Source organism: Molothrus ater, chromosome 14 (genome assembly GCF_012460135.2).
Source record: "Molothrus ater isolate BHLD 08-10-18 breed brown headed cowbird chromosome 14, BPBGC_Mater_1.1, whole genome shotgun sequence".
Classification (NCBI taxonomy): domain Eukaryota; kingdom Metazoa; phylum Chordata; class Aves; order Passeriformes; family Icteridae; genus Molothrus; species Molothrus ater.
In genome coordinates, this window is record NC_050491.2 from 3,053,131 (window position 1) to 3,070,994 (window position 17,864).

At 47.3% G+C, this 17,864-nt stretch overlaps 1 protein-coding gene across 2 annotated transcripts in view; it reads left to right on the forward strand.

Annotated features, from left to right (window-relative positions):
- Positions 1-16,833, forward strand: part of TRPC5 (transient receptor potential cation channel subfamily C member 5) — a 108,619-nt gene extending 91,786 nt beyond the window's left edge. For both annotated transcript variants that reach the window (XM_036402417.2, XM_036402418.2), the window contains exons 8-11: positions 5,040-5,246; positions 6,108-6,149; positions 7,842-7,931; positions 8,608-16,833. In XM_036402417.2, the coding sequence (XP_036258310.1) occupies positions 5,040-5,246; positions 6,108-6,149; positions 7,842-7,931; positions 8,608-9,342 (1,074 nt within the window). In that variant the 3' untranslated portion in view covers positions 9,343-16,833. The remainder of the gene's footprint in view (positions 1-5,039; positions 5,247-6,107; positions 6,150-7,841; positions 7,932-8,607) is intronic.
- Positions 16,834-17,864: the final 1,031 nt, after the last annotated feature.

Here is a 17,864-nt window from a genome sequence, read left to right on the forward strand (position 1 = left end):
GGACGGAGATTAATGTCTGAATTACCATGGATAATTAGTGTAGCAGGTAATCATTTAAAATCTGGCACATCTGTGAATACATCACTTTGACTGAATTAGAAAATATTTGCAACTGCTACAGTGAAATGGCTTCAGCCATCCCACAGGGAAATCTTTGTGGGAGATTAATTCTCACTTCAAATGGCAGAGATTTGCAAGAGGATTATGTGGCCAGGATGACACATTCACATTGTGATAGGAAGTGAGACAGGTTTTTTTTCCTCACAGCAGAGCCAGTGCTGGTTTCTTTGAGTTCATGGATTCTTTGAGCTTGAGGGCTTGGCCCTCTTAAGTGTGGAGTGTTTGATAGCTGAAACGCTGAGCAGTGCTTGAAAGAAAACGGTGACAAGAACAAGGGTGAGAGAGACAGAAGCTCTCAAAGAGAGGACACTGAAATCCCAACTTAGATTCAAATTCCTGAAGCAGCAAGGTCACGCTGGCAAAGCTAGTGAATGTGGGGTTTGAGCTTATTATAAATGCTACCAAAGAGTTGTCATCTAAGAACAATGCATGAGGCAGCACAGGGCTGGGAGGATCCTCACTCACTGCTCAGACTCAGGCAGCTCCCAAAAATGTGTCTCCAGCCCAGGGGCCAGCAGTCACTGGGGAACACCCCAAACTTGGAGCACACCTGGTGGGGCCACATTCCCAGCCAGTGCAGGGATTGATGTCCTGGCTGTAAGTCCCAGGTGCTCCAGGTTTGAACTGGGTACAGAACAGACACTGAAGTGGTTTTTTGGTGCTCAGCACAGGGAGGAGAGTTTGGGGAGCTGTAGCTTTGTGTGAGGATTTTATTGCTTACTGCACTAAGGAGAGCTCTAACCAAGAAAATGGTGGTTTCCTGGCACACAAAGACATTGTCAGTAAAATTGAAGTGTCTCTTCGCTGTATATTTCCAACACAAAACTGCTGCCAGGAGCTCTCATCTGATTTGCTCAGGTTCACAAAACATCAAGGTGAATAATTGAGACAGGCTGCGTTTGCAAACTCTGGGGAATTTGCAGCAGCAAAACAGAGAAGGGGAGAAAAGACACTTTGAGCTTGGTACAGAGGGTCTGGTCTGTCTTTTCAGAGAGGTTATGGTGCACTTGTTGACTGAGACAGCACAAGAGGAAATGCAGGTGGGGTGAAGCCAGCATCCACAGATGCAGCCAGACCAGCAGGGATTTGTTCAGAGCAGCCTCCAAACTTCCCTAGGGAAAAGCCTTGCTGAGCTTCACAGCTCTCAGCCCTAGGAAAGCCTGTGCAGTCACAGCATCCAGAATGGTTTGGGTTGAGATCACCTTTTCCAAGCCTCTGCCACGGGCAGGGACACCTTCCATGAGAGCAGGCTGCTCCAAGCCCTGCCCAGGCTGGCCTGGGACACTCCAGGGATGAAGTGTCCCACCCAGCTAATTTAAAAATGAAACAACAAAAAGTTTAAAAAAAACCCCACTTTGTGCAGAAAAGCTTTTTAAGCCTTTTCCTTCCTTTCCCAGAAACAAATTTGCAATCCCCAAGGTAGAGATTTGCCTTGCCTTCCTCTTCAAACAGCATCCAGCATCCAGTGCCAAGCTGCATCTGCCCAGGACGGGCCCTTTGATGCTGTGCTGGAGGAAACTGCAGCCAGGTGCCCACTCCTGATCCCACACTGACACCAGGCCTTTGATGGGCTCTTGTAGAGGGATGGGGTGGATTTGTCACAGAATATCACAGAATATGCTGGCCTGGGAGGCAGCACATTCACACCTACTCCTGTGTTGACAATGAACTCAAAAGATCCGTCTCTATCCAAAATAAGTGTTTGCACTGTCCTTCAGCTCCTGCCTTGCCCGGAGCTCCCCAGCTGCCCCAGGCAGTGCTGCCAGGTTTAGTTCCTGCTCAGCCCCAGCAGGGCTGTGTAATCCACCCCTGGGCTCATGCAGATCTTCCCCTACAAGATGCTGTAGATGCTCAGACCAGCAACGTGCAGCTGCCACTGGGCTTTTCCTGGTGAAGAGCAGGGGAGGTTTAGCTTGGATATCAGCAAAAACTCCTTTTCCTAAAGATTTGTCCAGCACTGGCACAGCTGCCCAGGGCAGTGGTGTGGTCCCCATCCCTGAAGGGATTTAAAAGGAGGGTGGATGTGGCAGCTGGGGCCAGGGGTTAGTGCAGCTCAGGCCCCTTCTCTCCCCCCTCCCTGGTCCCTCTGGGCTCACCTGGCCTGCAGTGCCCATCCCTCCTCTTGTTTCAGCTCAGGCTGCCCAGACCTGGGAAGGCTCAGGTGGAAAGATGTGGATGAGGGAGCTTCCAGGTGTGGGCAGGGAGCAGCCAGCCCTGCTTCTGGAAGGGGCTGAGGCAGAGACAAATGAACTAAAAATGAGCAGGAGTTCTTTTCTTTTCTTTTCTTTTCTTTTCTTTTCTTTTCTTTTCTTTTCTTTTCTTTTCTTTTCTTTTCTTTTCTTTTCTTTTCTTTTCTTTTCTTTTCTTTTCTTTTCTTTTCTTTTCTTTTCTTTTCCTTTCCTTTCCTTTCCTTTTCTTTTCTTTTCTTTTCTTTTCTTTTCTTTTCTTTTCTTTTCTTTTCTTTTCTTTTCTTTTCTTTTCTTTTCTTTTCTTTTCTTTTCTTTTCTTTTCTTTTCTTTTCTTTTCTTTCCTTTCCTTTCCTTTCCTTTCCTTTTCCTTTTCCTTTTCCTTTTCCTTTTCCTTTTCCTTTTCTTCTCTTCCTTTTCCTTTTCTTCTCTTCCTTTCTTTTCCTTCCTTCCTTCCTTCCTTCCTTCCTTCCTTCCTTCCTTCCTTCCTTCCTTCCTTCCTTCCTTCCTTCCTTCCTTCCTTCCTTCCTTCCTTCCTTCCTTCCTTCCTTCCTTCCTTCCTTCCTTCCTTCCTTCCTTCCTTCCTTCCTTCCTTCCTTCCTTCCTTCCTTCCTTCCTTCCTTCCTTCCTTCCTTCCTTCCTTCCTTCCTTCCTTCCTTCCTTCCTTCCTTCCTTCCTTCCTTCCTTCCTTCCTTCCTTCCCTTCCTTCCCTTCCTTCCCTTCCTTCCCTTCCTTCCCTTCCTTCCCTTCCTTCCCTTCCTTCCCTTCCTTCCCTTCCTCCTTCCCTCCCTCCCTTCCCTTTCTCTCTCATTCTTTTTCTTCTCTCTCTCCTTCCTTCCTTCCCCCACTCCCTCCCTCCCTTCCATGCTACAAACTGCCTTTTTTTTACTACCCAGGACTCCATTTCCAGCAGCATCAACTCGTGATACTTCCCAGCAATGCTGCAGTTCACCTGTTTATGGGGTGTGATGGTGTTTGAGGAAAAAGGGCCAGGACAGGCTGCACCTCTGTGCTCCCCTGTGGCTTGCAAAGAGCCCCTGTGGTAAACTGGCAGGGGACAATGATGTTCTGGGCTGGTTCAGACCATCTGCAGAGATTAATGTGCTCCTGGGCCACCGAGACAGTCGTTCTAAATCCAGGGCTGTACATAATTTGAATACATTACCGAAATGGAGTTCAGCTGCACCTCACTGTCAAAATGTGAGCATATTTTACCCGTGTCAGGGCGCTGGAGCATGGCCAGAGAGCCAGTGCAGTAATTTTTTGGGTAGATGTTCAGCAATATTTTATTAAACTCCCTGTCCTACACTTCAGTGCCTGCCTGCCAGAGCTGCAGCCCAGCACCCCTCGCTCAATAAGCTGCTTGTTCCAGCCTTCCTGAAATCTCCTCGGAAAATTAAACTCCTGCATTGTCCTTTTCTCTTCTTAGCCTGAATCACCGTGGCTTTGGTTTAATCTGGTGTCAGACACCGTTCGCGCCAATGCTGAAATGTCACAACCATCAGCTTAGCGCTGCTCTGCAGAGGTAACAACACACACTACACCACTTCTGCTCAGTGTGCTGGTGTCAGCTGCGCTCAGCACAAATTATTTCCCCCCCTTTTCTGCCTAATGTCAGAATTTCTGCAGAACCTACAAAACAGTGGCATTTTTTTCGACTTTAAAACTGGCACAGAGCAGCCGAGATCTGGTTTGGGTCTCTGCAGCATCTCTGGCTGCAGGGAGCTGCCTCTGCCCTGGTGTTGGAGGGAATATGCACTGTGTTACTGGGTTGGCTCCACCATCATTAAAAATTGACTAAATTTTGTTCCCCAAACCCAGCTATTCTGAAGTCTGCAAGGTCAGTCCCTTCCATAGCTCAGCATTCCTTTCCTGGGGACTGTATGGACCATGTGTCTGTCTGTGCAGCTGTGAAATGGTGGTTTTAACTTCCCACCTCCACTTTGTTGGGCTGAAAAACACCAGGGCACAGCAAGCCATCGTGGTGATAATATAAATACAAAACCCACCAACCCAAGAGTAAAATGTCTCCTGACTTCTGTAAGGATAATGCAGAGGCAAGATGTAAAATACAGCACACATAAAATGTGTCATTTCCTTATAAGAGCAGAATTAATGAAGGCTATAAAAAACAAATCAAAAACCACTATGGAAGACCTTTTTTCCCAGGGAAGAATATGAGAATTCATTTGATTTAGACATGAGGAACAGTGGTTTCTGATAAAAAAAGTGCTAGCAAAGAGCAAAATAAGAGATGTGTTTTCCTGCTTCCTGCATTGGTGAGCTAATAAGCACAATCTCTTAAGGACAAAGCTGGCCTCTAGCACAGGGAATTCTCCTTGCTGGGTATTGCTCTATTCTGACCTCTAGCACACAGGATTCTTATTGCTGGGTATTGCTCTATTCTGACCTCTAGCACAGGGAATTCTCCTTGCTGGGTATTGCTCTCCTCTGGCCTCTAGCACACAGGATTCTCCTTGCTGGTATTGCTCTCCTCTGGCCTCTAGCACACAGGATTCTCCTTGCTGGTATTGCTCTCCTCTCAGTGGTTGGTATTTTTTCACTCCAGTTACATTTCACACCAATTTTTTGACGCTCATCCCCAGCGAGGGAGCTGTAGGGAGTGACACCGCTCTGCCTGCAGCTGGGGAAATCCCTCACACCTCCCCTGCTCAGCCTGGCTCCAGGAACAGCTGCCTGCAGCTGCTGATGGTCTCTGCCCTCCTCCCACAGGACCACGCGGACATTGAGTGGAAGTTTGCGCGGACGAAGCTCTGGATGAGTTATTTTGATGAAGGCGCCACTCTGCCCCCTCCCTTTAACATTGTCCCCAGCCCCAAGTCAGTCTGGTACCTCTGCAAGTGGATCCACAACCAGCTGTGCCCAGGAGATGACTCTGACAACGAACAGAAGAGGCACGAAAACCTCAAAACATTCACAGTAAGGAGCTCACGGGCTTGTGCTTGGTTTCTGGAGGGTGTTGGGGATATTCAGGGTTCTGAGGGATCAGCAGGGGGTTGCTGGATCATCACTTGCTGTCTGGGTTTGAAAAGACAGGATGTCTGCTAAGGAAGGCAGGAGCCTCCCCTGAAATGGGAAATGTAAACCCCCTCCCTCTGAATTATTATGATTTTGAAACTAAGAAGCTCTCAGGCAAAGATATGGGAACAGGAATAACAGTTCTTTACTAGGAAAACTAAAATACAAATGCAATAGTACAAACAAGCAAAAAAAAACCCCCAAACTGCCAGAGTCAGACCGTGCCCTGTCCCCTGTGTGTCAGGGTGGTGGCACAGCCCCATCCCATGGGGGCTCAGTCCTCCTGCAGTGCCAGCTGTGGTTCTGCTGGAGCAGGGATCCTGCACAAGGGGGGAGTTTTCCTCTGCAGCTCCAGGGCTGCTGGAGATGGGCCTGGGCTCCCTCTGGCACTGCAGGGCAGCAGAAGCTGCTCCTCTGGCAATGCACTGGGCAAAGGCTGCTGTGCTGTCCCAGCACCTCAGATTGGATCCAGGTAGGAATGCTTGGCTCCTCCCCTGGGCGCAGCATCTCCCCATGGGATGCTGGGATTGGATCAGTCCTGCAGGGACACTCAGTGGCCATGGACAGCAGAGATCTCCTGCAGGGAGGATTGGCTGGGGGAGAGATAAAGAAAAAACTGCCCCATGACACAAGATAACTGCCCCAGCTCTAACAAAATGATAGAATACAGCCCCAGCTAAACCTGAGACACTTGCTCAGAGCCATGGGGAGCTCTGAAGGCAGGAGCAGACATGTGACACCCCTGTGCCTTTCTCTTTCCAGGAACGTCATGCTGACAACCTGATTCAGAATCAACATTACCAGGTAAACTTTTGGGCACATAAAGTTTTTACTTGCTGTTTCTTTCTCCTCCTTGTTTTCCAATACTTCAATTCTTGCTTGCTTCCAGAATATATTTTGATAAGTGTAGGTCCTCTAAGAGGATTTAGCTTATCATGGATTAAAGCATTTCCTTGTTGGAGGTGGATGGTTCAGTAAATCTGTCCTTGCCTTTCAGCCCCTCAGAATAGTGGAAAACTTGTGGGTATCAGTGAGGCTGCTGAAGTCAAGGTCACATCCCCATTGCCATCAGGCTGTCAGGACATCCTGATTAAAACTATTTCTGCAGCATTTTTACACTCCTGTGTTGTTCCTCTCTTGCTCTTTTTTATAAAGCATCCCTAACTCAGACTGTGGTTGGGATATTCTTTTGTTAGGGACAGCTCGGGAAAGAGGAATGATTCCTCTATTGAATCTTGCTGGTTTGTTTATTCTCAGCCTGCCTGTCATCAAGTACTCATTAAACTCAACCTACAAAAGGATGAAACTTCATTAAAAACACCAGCTTCAGCACTTGAATTCAGTGGGATGTATTATGCCAGCACGCTGGAAGGAAAAAAATTCTCCAAAATGTTTGGTGGTACATTAGGCTGCACTGCCAAAAGCCATTAGTAATTTGTCTTACTTAAGACATCTCCTGCTTTCTGAAGAGCACTTTTATCAGAAGTTGGTGGTTAACATAATTAGTCACCTCTGACAACTGACATATGGTGCTTTCTGACTTCACAGCACAGCTTACGGCTGCGACATTGGGATCTCTGAAAAACCTTCCAGCAAAGCCTCACTGCAGACACCATCTTCAGCTTGGTGTTACTCAGGCTTGTTTGTGAAGGGGGAGAGATGCAGGGCAGGTTTGGAGCAGTCTCTTCCCTGCACACAACAGGCACAAACAGCCTGGGTGTGTTTTGGCTGGCACACATAAATGTGCAAGCTCAAAGCACCAGTTTACTCCTGTGAAGCCATCAGAGAGGGACATGAGCAGAGCAAAATGGAGCTCATCCAACCAAAAACATGGAGTGTAGCAGAGAAGTGACACAGAGGAGTGAGAGTCCCTGGAGAAGTCACTGAGAGTGTGGTTTGGCCCTTCCAGTGCTGCCCACGGATGGCGCAGCCACCCTTAAAGGAGTTTCTCCCCTTAGGGAACACTCAGGCAGCTGCAGATGTGGTTTGAGGTGAATGTCCATTGACCCATGGGATCCTGACTGTTCTTCACATTATGTATTGCTAACACAGCCTCCTTGGCTTCAAATACTTGATAAATCACCTTCAGATGCCAAATTTAGCCCATCCCGATACGCAGTGTGCACATGAGATTGATAATTGTAAAACCTTTCAGCAGCTGAGATTACAGAGCACATCCAAGAACTGCTTGGAGAGAGCACTCCTAGAATTTTTTTTCTCCATGACTTGCACCTTTACAAGTCCCAGCACAAAACAACTGCTTTGCCTTTAAAACTGAGTTAACAGTTAAAAACTGAGCATCCATCAGGTGGAAGCTGTATCACCCCTTCCCAAGATTTGCTCTGCTTAAAAGGAAGCATTTTGTTTCTGGTGGTGAGTGGTTTTTAACCAGCAGAGTCAGGACAGCTGCTGTTGGCAAGAGCTCAGGGAAACTCAGCAAGAACAGAGTTTGGGCTGATCCAGCAATTGAATCACTTGGGCTGTTTCCTATTCCAGGAAGTGATAAGAAATCTTGTGAAAAGATACGTCGCTGCAATGATAAGAACTTCCAAAACCAACGAAGGTTTAACTGAAGAAAACTTCAAGGTAATTTATTATTCCTCAATAATATTTTGTTTTATTAATTCAAACAGCCACTTGCAGAGTTTGCACTAACTTGTTAAGGTGATTTGTGATGTGTGGAAATAGGATTGTGACTGGAGCTGGGAATGTATCTGATGGGCCTGTGGGGTTTTGTGGGCAGAGTGAGTTATTACTGAGTGTCTTCCTATATGACCACCTCCCATATTTTAATATACAATGTGCTATGCAGACAAAAGCATTGGAAAAGAGGAGGAGTGAAAGATGTGATTTGAGTCAAGAGCATATTCCCAATCCTAATGCAGACAGAGCCAAAGAATGGGTTGGGGTTGGTGGATATTAAGAACACTCACCAACAAATGTAAATTTGGGCCTATCAGCCAGACAGGATTCCTGCCATATTTCAGCAGTTTTCCCTTTTCTGTAACTCTTTTATCTGACTTTCTGGGGTGTGCAGGGGGCATTGATCAACAGGGCCAGTCCCCAGCCTTTGGAGACAAAAGCCTTGTCCCCAGTTCTCAGCACTACCAGCACCTTTCTGTGTGACACTGGACGTGGGTGTGATGTTCTTGTGTGATTTGGTACCAGCCACTGGCACAACTGAGCCCTCCCGAGGGAGTGTGGTCATTCCTTCATGTCAGATAAGGCTGCTGGGAGTAACTGCTGTCTCCTCTTGCCCCAGGAATTAAAACAGGACATCTCGAGCTTTCGCTATGAAGTTCTTGACCTCTTAGGCAACAGGAAGCCCCAGAGGAGAAGTTACTCTACCAGCAGCACAGAGGTGTCCCAAAAGGAGGAGACAAATGAGGACAATGCTGGAGAAAAACCCAGAGCCAAGAGTGTGTCCTTCAATGTAGCTAACAAGAAGAAGGACTTCAACGTGTCTGCCCTGATTAAAACCATGTCTGGGATCAACATGGTGGAGGAGAAGCCAAAAAGCAACGGGATCAGCAAGCGCTCGTTCGTGCGCAACGGGAACCGGGTGCAGAGACTCTCCAGCTCCAAGAAGGAATCCTTCAAGAGGCTGGGCCTGCTCTTCTCCAAGATGAACGGCCACGTCCCCGAGCCCAGCTCAGAACCCATGTACACCATCTCAGACGGGATCATCCAGCCACACTACATGTGGAAAGACATTAAATATTCTCCCATGGACAGAGAGAGAGAAGAGAATTGTTCCAAAAGTGAAATTAACCTCAATGAGGTGGCCTACAGTGGGAACACGAGACTCACAGGACAGAGCAAGGAGTGCCCTGTGGTTTGTACCAGTTCCCTTCACTGTGCTTCCAGTATTTGTTCCTCTAACTCCAAACTTATAGACTCGTCAGAGGATGTGTTTGATTCGTGGGGAGAGGCCTGTGACTTGTTTATAAACCAGTGGAAAGATGGGCAGGAGGATCACGTTACCACTCGGCTCTGAGCAAAGCTCTCTTAACTCTCGCTGCAAAACTCAGCCAAGTATTGGTAATTGTTTGCTCTCATCTGGTTCAGCATCACTGTTTCCTTTCTGTCCACAGGTGAAAAAAAAGTGTAAACCTACTTCTGTTATAGCCTATTTTATAGCCATCTGCACCTTTTTTAATTTACTTTTTTTTTTACACTCACTAATACTAAACTAATGGTTTCACCATTTATAAGGTTGCCATAAACCACAGGAATCCCTTTGGATGCAGTCTTAGTCTCCAAACCCCACAGACCTGAGGCATGCAGGTGGCTGAGGAAAGGATTTCTCCAGTGCTCCCATCATCATCCCACCCCAGCTGGGTGTCAGTGCTGCTGTCCAGCATCATTGGCTCTGCATCCTGCTCAGTGTTCCTCATCAACACAAACAGCTGTTCAGCAGGAGGCTGAGACTTACACTGAAAATGTTTTTTAAAAGGGTTTTGACCTATAACTGGTGTTTTTTTGTTTCCTTTAAGCAATATGACTTCTTTTGGTTGTGCTTGTTTTTTCAGGCCACTATATTAATATTGTAAAGTATTACTGAATATGAAACCCCTTTGATCATCCACCTGGAACATGTTTTTGTTGCTAACATATTTGCTTATTTACCTAATTTCCCTTTTGGGGAGCAGAAGGACCTTCCAATTAGGCTGACAGTGGGAGCCAGCACCTGGCCTTGCCTCCAACTCCTGTGTAGACGAACTGAAAAGAAAACAACCCAAAACAACCCTGGCTGCTTGGAATACAAACCTCAGAATAGTTTCCAATAGGCTGAACCAAAACCCAGCTCTAAGCCTTGCCCTTATTTTGCAATTCTTGATTTTACTTCCAGCGCTGCATTCACTTTTTGCTGTCTCTCTGATGGGTGTCAGGGGAAATCCATCTCCTGAGGGAGGGCATTTTCCCTGGGCCCCTGAGCTGCAGGTCTGAAAAGCAGCCTGAGCAAGAGCTGCAGCAGCATGGAACAGCTCTGCAGGTCCTTCTCTGAGCTGCAACAAAAAGCAGTGTGCCAGGAGGAGGATCTTTTATTTCCCCAGCTGTGGAGATGTCTGGACAGAGCTTAGCACTGTCACTGCTGCTGTCCCAAGGAGCATCAGAGGGGGGAGAAAAACCCCATCAAGGGCAAGGTGGTTGAATTCTTAACAGGGATTTTTTAGGGGGTTTTATTTTAATTTTTTAACAATGGGATACTTGAACTTCTGCAGTGTTGCTAAGATGCACAGATGATCGGCACTCACCTCAGAGCTGTTCTTGGTCAGCTGCTTCCTTGGAGGGAGCAGGTCCTGCCCAGGAGCTCGGGAATGGGTTCATTCCTGTCCCCATTCCTGTCCCCATTCCTGTCCCCATTCCTGTCCCCATTCCTGTCCCATTCCTGTCCCCATTCCTGTCCCCATTCCTGTCCCCATTCCTGTCCCATTCCTGTCCCATTCCTGTCCCCATTCCTGTCCCCATTCCTGTCCCCACTCCTGTCCCCATTCCTGTCCCCATTCCTGGCCCCATTCCTGCCCTCCTGCAGGGCTCTGCTCCCTGGAGGGGCTGTGGAGCTCCAGCATTTCCCCAGGGTGGCTGCCAGCAGTCACCTCACCTGGGAGCTGGGTTGTGAATTGCCTCTGGAGGAACAGAATGCTGGAAAATCCACACCTGCCCCTGGTGCAGGTCAGACTCCAGCAGCAGGGGCAGGAGAGCTCTGCTGGCAGCACGGAGGCTCAGGGGGATGGGAGGTGCACCTGAGTACTCTGCCCAAATTTTAACCCTGCCTCCCTCCTCTTGTAGGGGAAAACTCCCCTTGTGGAACTTTTCCTTTGGGCACTTGTGCAGCTTCACCCAGCAAGTGGAACACAGAGAGAAAAGTGGGTGCTGCAGCAGCTGCTGGGGCAGAGCTGAGGCGCCAGCACCCCAAACCCAGGGCAGTGTTCAGTGCAGAGCCAGGGCAGTGTTCAGTGTGCAGTGCAGACCCAGGGCAGTGTTCAGTGCAGAGCCAGGGCAGTGTTCAGTGTTCAGTGCAGACCCAGGGCAGTGTTCAGTGTTCAGTGCAGAGCCAGGACAGTGTTCAGTGTTCAGTGCAGAGCCAAGGCAGTGTTCAGTGTTCAGTGCAGACCCTGTGGCTCCAGGGCAGCCCTGGGGTTGGGATAAACCAGCAGCAAGGAGCAGACACTCCAAGGCATTTCTGTATTCCTTGCTTATAATGACAGCAGTCTTGTTCTCAGCAGGCAGTGTAAAACCCCAAATATTTAAGCCTCTGGGTGTGTTAGTTAAGGCAGAGTGAAAGGCATTTTTGTATCAACAGATTTTGGGCTTTCACACTAATTGCAGGGTTAGAGTTGTCTTTGAAAACTGCATTTCCTCTTCCCTCATGGAAGGCTGAGCAAACTGACATTGGTGGTACACGAGGAGACTTGCAAAACCCGGGGGGGGAGCAGCTTGCTGATCATTCCCTCAGGAAATCAGGCACCCCTGGCTGGGGGAGCAAATCCATCGATGGGGGAGAGCCACGGGCAGAGCCCAGCAAGGCAATGGTCACAATAAAAGCCCCACAGGTCAGGAAACCAAACTGAGCACATTTCTGCAAAGATAAACATGAGCAGGAGCTGCTGCAGGGGGATGAATTTGGGTCCTTTGGTGCCTCACCTAACCCACTCTGCAGTCTGGGAACTCTGCTTGACGTGGGGCCAGAGAATCTCTGTGGCATTTCCTGGGTAAGGAGGAAGAATGAAAACAATTCAAGTACAGTTATGCAGATTACATCAAATTGGGCCAGAAGCTGGGTTTGTGTCCTTGGACAGCAGAAAGGCTTTGAAGTGTTCAGCCAGAGCAAGCACCCAGCGCTGGTGACGCTCACACGGTGTCACTCCAATGCATTACCAGGAACAAACAGCACAAAGAGATGGAATTAACTCAGCAGTGCTGCCCCCAAAATGCACAAATCCCTTCCCTGCAGGCTGTGTGAGTCAGGTTCGCCTGCTGGTGCAGAAAGGGCAGGGCTGGGAGCTGCCCCATGGCAGTGGAGGGCGGATCTGGAGGGGGAGATGCTCTCTGGTCCCCTGGCTGGGGCTCCCCTGGGCTTTGTTTCATGACTGAGATCCTTCCTTGCTCCCAGCTACCAGCGAGTCTGAGCTGACTCTGGAATTCAACACCAATATTTGATTTGGCTGTGATTAATACACGTCCAGGAATTTGAAAAACTCAAATTGGTCCCCCCAAAAGGCAAAATTCTCTTTGATTGCATCTATGCATCCCTGTTGATGGCAATAGACTTTGGAGCAGCTGGTGAATTATTATTATGCTAAAACAGGAGCTTCAGGGGAGTGAAATTGAAGTAGCTTCTGAAAAATACATTTGTTAAAAAAAACCCCACCCAGGTTTTGCTTAATTCACTTGCAGCACAGCATTTGGGACTGCACCAGTATTTTTCTGCTTTCAATTGCTCAAAAATGAAAGCATGTTTTAGTGAAAGTTGTTCTTTCATGCAGAGAAGTCAGTGCATGACCCCTGTGCTGTCTTGGGTCAGGGTAGGAACTGATGGAGCACTTGAGTTTCTCCTGTGAGGAGTTAAACTTTTCCTTGGCTCAGCTGGTTCACACCTGGCCTTTATTCTGTGGGCTTCAAGAAGGACCCTTGTATGTATGCAAGGAGTTTGGAGTTAGGAATAACAGAGCTTTTTCAACCATTTGCCCTTTCTTAGATTTCTTGCTCTTGAAGTTGTATTTTTTCCTCGCCTCCCATCCCAGTGTCATTTTCACCTGGCTTTGTAAAGCAGCACACCTGCAAATGGTCATGGAATTATGGAATGGTTTGGGTTGGAAGGGACCTTAAAGTTCTTGTTCCAGCCCCCCTGCCATGGGCAGGGACACCTTCCACTAGGCCAGGTTGCTCCAAGCCCTTTCCTTAGACACTTCCAGGGATGGGGCATCATCACCAATTAAAAAGTTAACAACACCCAGGGTTAAGAATTTAACAGAGCTGGGAGGTGTTTGTACTCAGGTCAGAGATTACCTAAATTGCTTCAGAAACAAGAAATTAACTGAATTATCAGTGCAGGTTATTTGGATAACTGCATTTGTACATGGCTCACTTGCTGGTGAATATGTAAATACTGCTGTGTTTGTACCCATGTCCCCTCAGAGGAAGCATGGGCAGGTTCAGAGCCAGGAGGGGAGCTCAGCTCCACTCCCTGCTCTGCCTCTGCCTCCCCTGTGACCTTGGGCAAGTCACTCAGCCTCTGGAATGCCTCAGTTTCCCCATCTGTAAAATAGGGATAATAATACTCCTACCTCGCAGGGGGGGTTAGTTCAGTGTTTAGAAGCACTTTGCAATTTAAAGGCGCTATATACAGTACGTAGGTAACATTGGTAGCAGTAGTAGGTACTTTTATTTTCTTACAACTAATTCAGGTTAGGATTTAACTGTTATGTCTGTTATGATAATTTTCCATGTAGGAAACTCGCATGGTTTCCCCATGAAGGGAATTTAGGGGACTTCTGCAGTAGACAGAGAGCAGGAGCAGCATACCCTGGAAGCCTAAATTCTGCCACCTTTGCTTTTGTGATTTATGCCTCACCCCAAATGTCACCTTCCTGTATTTGTGTTCCACCCCTTTCCCCACAGCCCCTGTAACATGATTTTTAGCAGAAACAGCCACTGTAAATATTAAGAGTATTTAAATAAATATATTAATGTATGACTATAAACCCTTAGCTTTGAAAGAGGTTAAAATTGGTTGGTACAACAGGATTCTAAGCACGAGGGGGGCTCCACAGGCAGCTCAGCACTGGTGCACACCAGGGTAGGGCTACAGGGAAATTTCACATCATCACCTCTGTGATCATCACCTCTCACCCCATCACTGGCAAGGAGAGCTCACCTGGGTGTCACAGGAGGGCAAAGGGAGGCTGGGACTGGAGCAGGGTGGCCCTGCTGCCTGCTCTTCCCCAGGAGAGGGGACAGCAGCTCTGGGCACCCACCCAGGCAGCAGAGAGTGGCCAACACTGGCTGCTGGGGGAGCCTGGACAGCTGGACACTGTCCCCTGCATCCCTGGGAGGGGCTCCTCACCCAGATTTCTCTGTACAAGGTGCTTTCTTCAGTGTTCACTCTGGATAAAGGAGCTCTGAGAGGGGACTGGCAGGGCGAGGGCACTCTGAGCACTCTGAGCTCCCTGCCAGGGACAGGAGCACGTGCAGGTCCCTGCCCTGGGGACCTGGATGTTATTGACAGGGATATCTGGACAGTGGCAGCAGTGTAAGCAAGGATCTGAATCACCTCTGGGGTTTCTAGCAGCTGGAAACCACCCAAGCACTCACTGCTCTCACACCATGATGTGTTTGTCCCCCTTCCCTTCCCTTTGGTGTTGCTCCTTTCCTTCCCAAAGGACCAAAATCCCAAAGAAAAGCATGTTTCAGTTAGCCAGGAGGAGTTCAGTGCTGGTTGAACTCTCCTTTAAGCAGTCAGCTCCTCCTGCAGTGTCCACCCCTGTCCCACAGGCAGACAAAGCTCTGTGCAGCCTCTGAGGCTGATTCCCAAGGGATCAGGACCCCCCTCCGACCTCTGCTGCAATTCCACACACAGAATGGCAAAAATCCATCCAAACCATCCCAGCCACCAGGGCTGCCTGGAGTTAATGAGGGTTGGGTTTAACTGAGCCCTCCTGGAGGGGTTTTTGGGATGGGACCCCTTCCCCCCAAGGGGCATTTCCAGCCCCAGCTGAGGGAGGGCCCAGGGCTGCTCACACCTTCCCAGGTGTGCTGCAAGCATCAGGCACTTAATTAATGTCATGGTGAAATTAATTGGAATCAGCAAGACTGGTGGATAATGAATCCACTCTCTGGAGAAGGATCTAAAATAAACTGTCCCCCAACAGAATCTGCAGTTTTCAGTGAATGTGTGACTTGAAACAGCTCTAAAGTCACTTCCTCACTGGATTTTTTTGGAGGAGATAGAGAATACTCTGGGCTAGCCACAGCAGCTTATTTCCTAAACATTTCTAATATTATTAAATTACATTTTCACACTTCTTTCCCCGTTTCAGGCCCTTTTTACAGAGAACTAATTTCAATACTATTCGTGTAACTGCCTCCACCCAGACCAGCAACTGCTCTGGAGGCAATTCATGACCAAGAACCATTGTTCTAAAAAGAAAACATGTTTCATCTAAGGAAGTACACTTAAAAAGCAAAAAGCATTTGATCCTCATCTTCCAACCTTTGATAGCATTTTGTGCTTCAGGGAAACACTTTGACCTGCTCTGTTTTTTTTTAAGGTGTGCAAAGCAAAACAAAACCCCCAGGGAGAACAGCAATAGAGCTCAAACCACCCACAATTTCAGATCTGCTTCATTCCTCCCATACAGAATCCTGCTTTGGGCTGGAAGAGACCCCTGGAGATCCAGTCCCTCCTCTGTCTCTGACAGCCCCTTCTCCATCAGTCCCAGCCATGGGCACACCAGTGCAGCCTGTCCCCATCCCCGCTCAGCACAGCCTGGTTTGGGGATTGCTTGGGGCATTTTTTTTTCCTTTCCCATCCCATTGGAAGCATTCCCACATCAGCAGCACCCCTGAGGATGCTGTGCCCAGGGCTCAGAGGTGCCCCAGGAGGAGCTGACAGAACACTGTGATACCTTTAGCCAGCAGAGTGAGGCCTTTTGACTATAAATAGCTGTTTTTGAGCAAGGGGGCACTTTTGGGTCTTAGCTATTTTTCTGGCTATTGTACAGTTATTTAAAAACTACTGAAGGTGTTTATAAGGCAGGTCTGGGAGCTACAGGGCTAAGGATTTTGAGAATCAAAAGACAGTAGCAGATGCTTGAGTATTCTATTTTCTATATGGGAGCCCTGGAGACCTGGGCTGACGCTGAAGTTTTTTTAGCAATCAAGTTTTATTGTCAAATTAAATCTTCATTAATAAAAAAAGCAACCACAGAAACAGCCTTCACACCCAAGCATATTTTAGAATGCCATTTTATTTCATGGAATAAAAAAGCAGTGAGGCTTTTTTCCCATCCTCCCACCCCCTTCTTCTTTATTTTAGTTTTGCTCAAAAACTCCAAGGCCTTTTCCAGGCAAAAGAGCTTTTACACGTTGTAAGAATTTTGTGTATGCAAAGACAGAATGGGGACCTCAGAATCTGCCAGTTGAGTGGTAATAGCCACCCCTGGAGACAAGGGCAAGAGCAAAAAGCAAAAACAGATGCTTAGTTTTATGTACTTTTCTACTTGCATCTCTTCCACCCCTAGTGCAGACTCCATGTCAGACCCTCGTATAACCTGTACAAAATGAAACTATGTACATAACAAATGAAATTATTTATTTTATGTGTATTTTTAGCTTAACTGTAAACTGGAAAAAAAAACAACAAATAAAAAGCATTTAATTTTTTCCCAAAAAATGTAAGCCTATTGAAAAATCAAGGTGTTTCTACCTTTTCAGATGTAACATTTCCAGCTGCCTATTGATAATAAACATTTATGAACAGCAACAGATTGGACATTTTAGAGTTTTTAAAAAACAAGTTCAGCACAGACTTCTTAAGGGCTGTCAGAGGAACACTTAAGGGCTCTGATTCTATGGAGACTTTATTGGTATTTCAATAAAAAAATGACATCTCACAGTCCTGCTTGCCTCCAGTGAAGCTGATCACCCAAATTTGAGCAAGAGCTGAACAACACCTGGCTGAGGAAAAAAACCCAAACATCAAAACAGCCCCAAAATATTCATTATATCTTGGCTACAACAGAAAATAGCAACCCACTAGAAGAGTTGGTAAATAAAATTCACCACATGAATGCATTTACTCCTGCACAGAAAAGTCTAAGTAAGTGTAATTTCATTTTAATTTACTCCCCAAAGATATCCTCAGACCAGCACAACTGCATTGGCCACACAATTAGCAATATAGCTAATAGTGTAAGGCAGTCATTAAGCAACAACTTATAACTGTATTAACATAATTTGCTTCTGGAAAGCTGTCCTCCAGCAAATCTCATTAAAGTCCTGGAGATCCATTTCAGGAGGTTTCCATCGCTGACCAGAGGCTTTTGGTCAAGCTTGCAGGAAAACAAAGAGTTTCCACAAGTTAAAGCACAGCAATTCCCTTCCCTTGGAATGCAGAAGATTCCTGCACAAGGGAGGCAACATTAACACACAAATTAATACTGACCATGGCAAAAGCTGTACAAAATCCAAGGATCCACAGTTGCAGAAATTTAAATATTTGCATACAAAAGGCTATGCCTTTTTTCTTTTTTTTATAGAAGGAGTTTTTGCAGTTGGATGTGCACATTCCCACTCACATCAGAAAGCTAGAAGTTGAAAGTTAAGGCACTGTCAATCTCCAGTTGTGCTCCCTGTTCCAGAAACAGGGACTGAACCTGGCAGGGATTTCCACCCCCTCCCTGTCCCTGCAAAGCCAGGGAGTGACTCAGCACACTCCTCTTACTTGCACTTCCTCAAAAGTTACACAAATCACACATTCACATCATCACCACAAGCATCAAAAGAAACAACTTT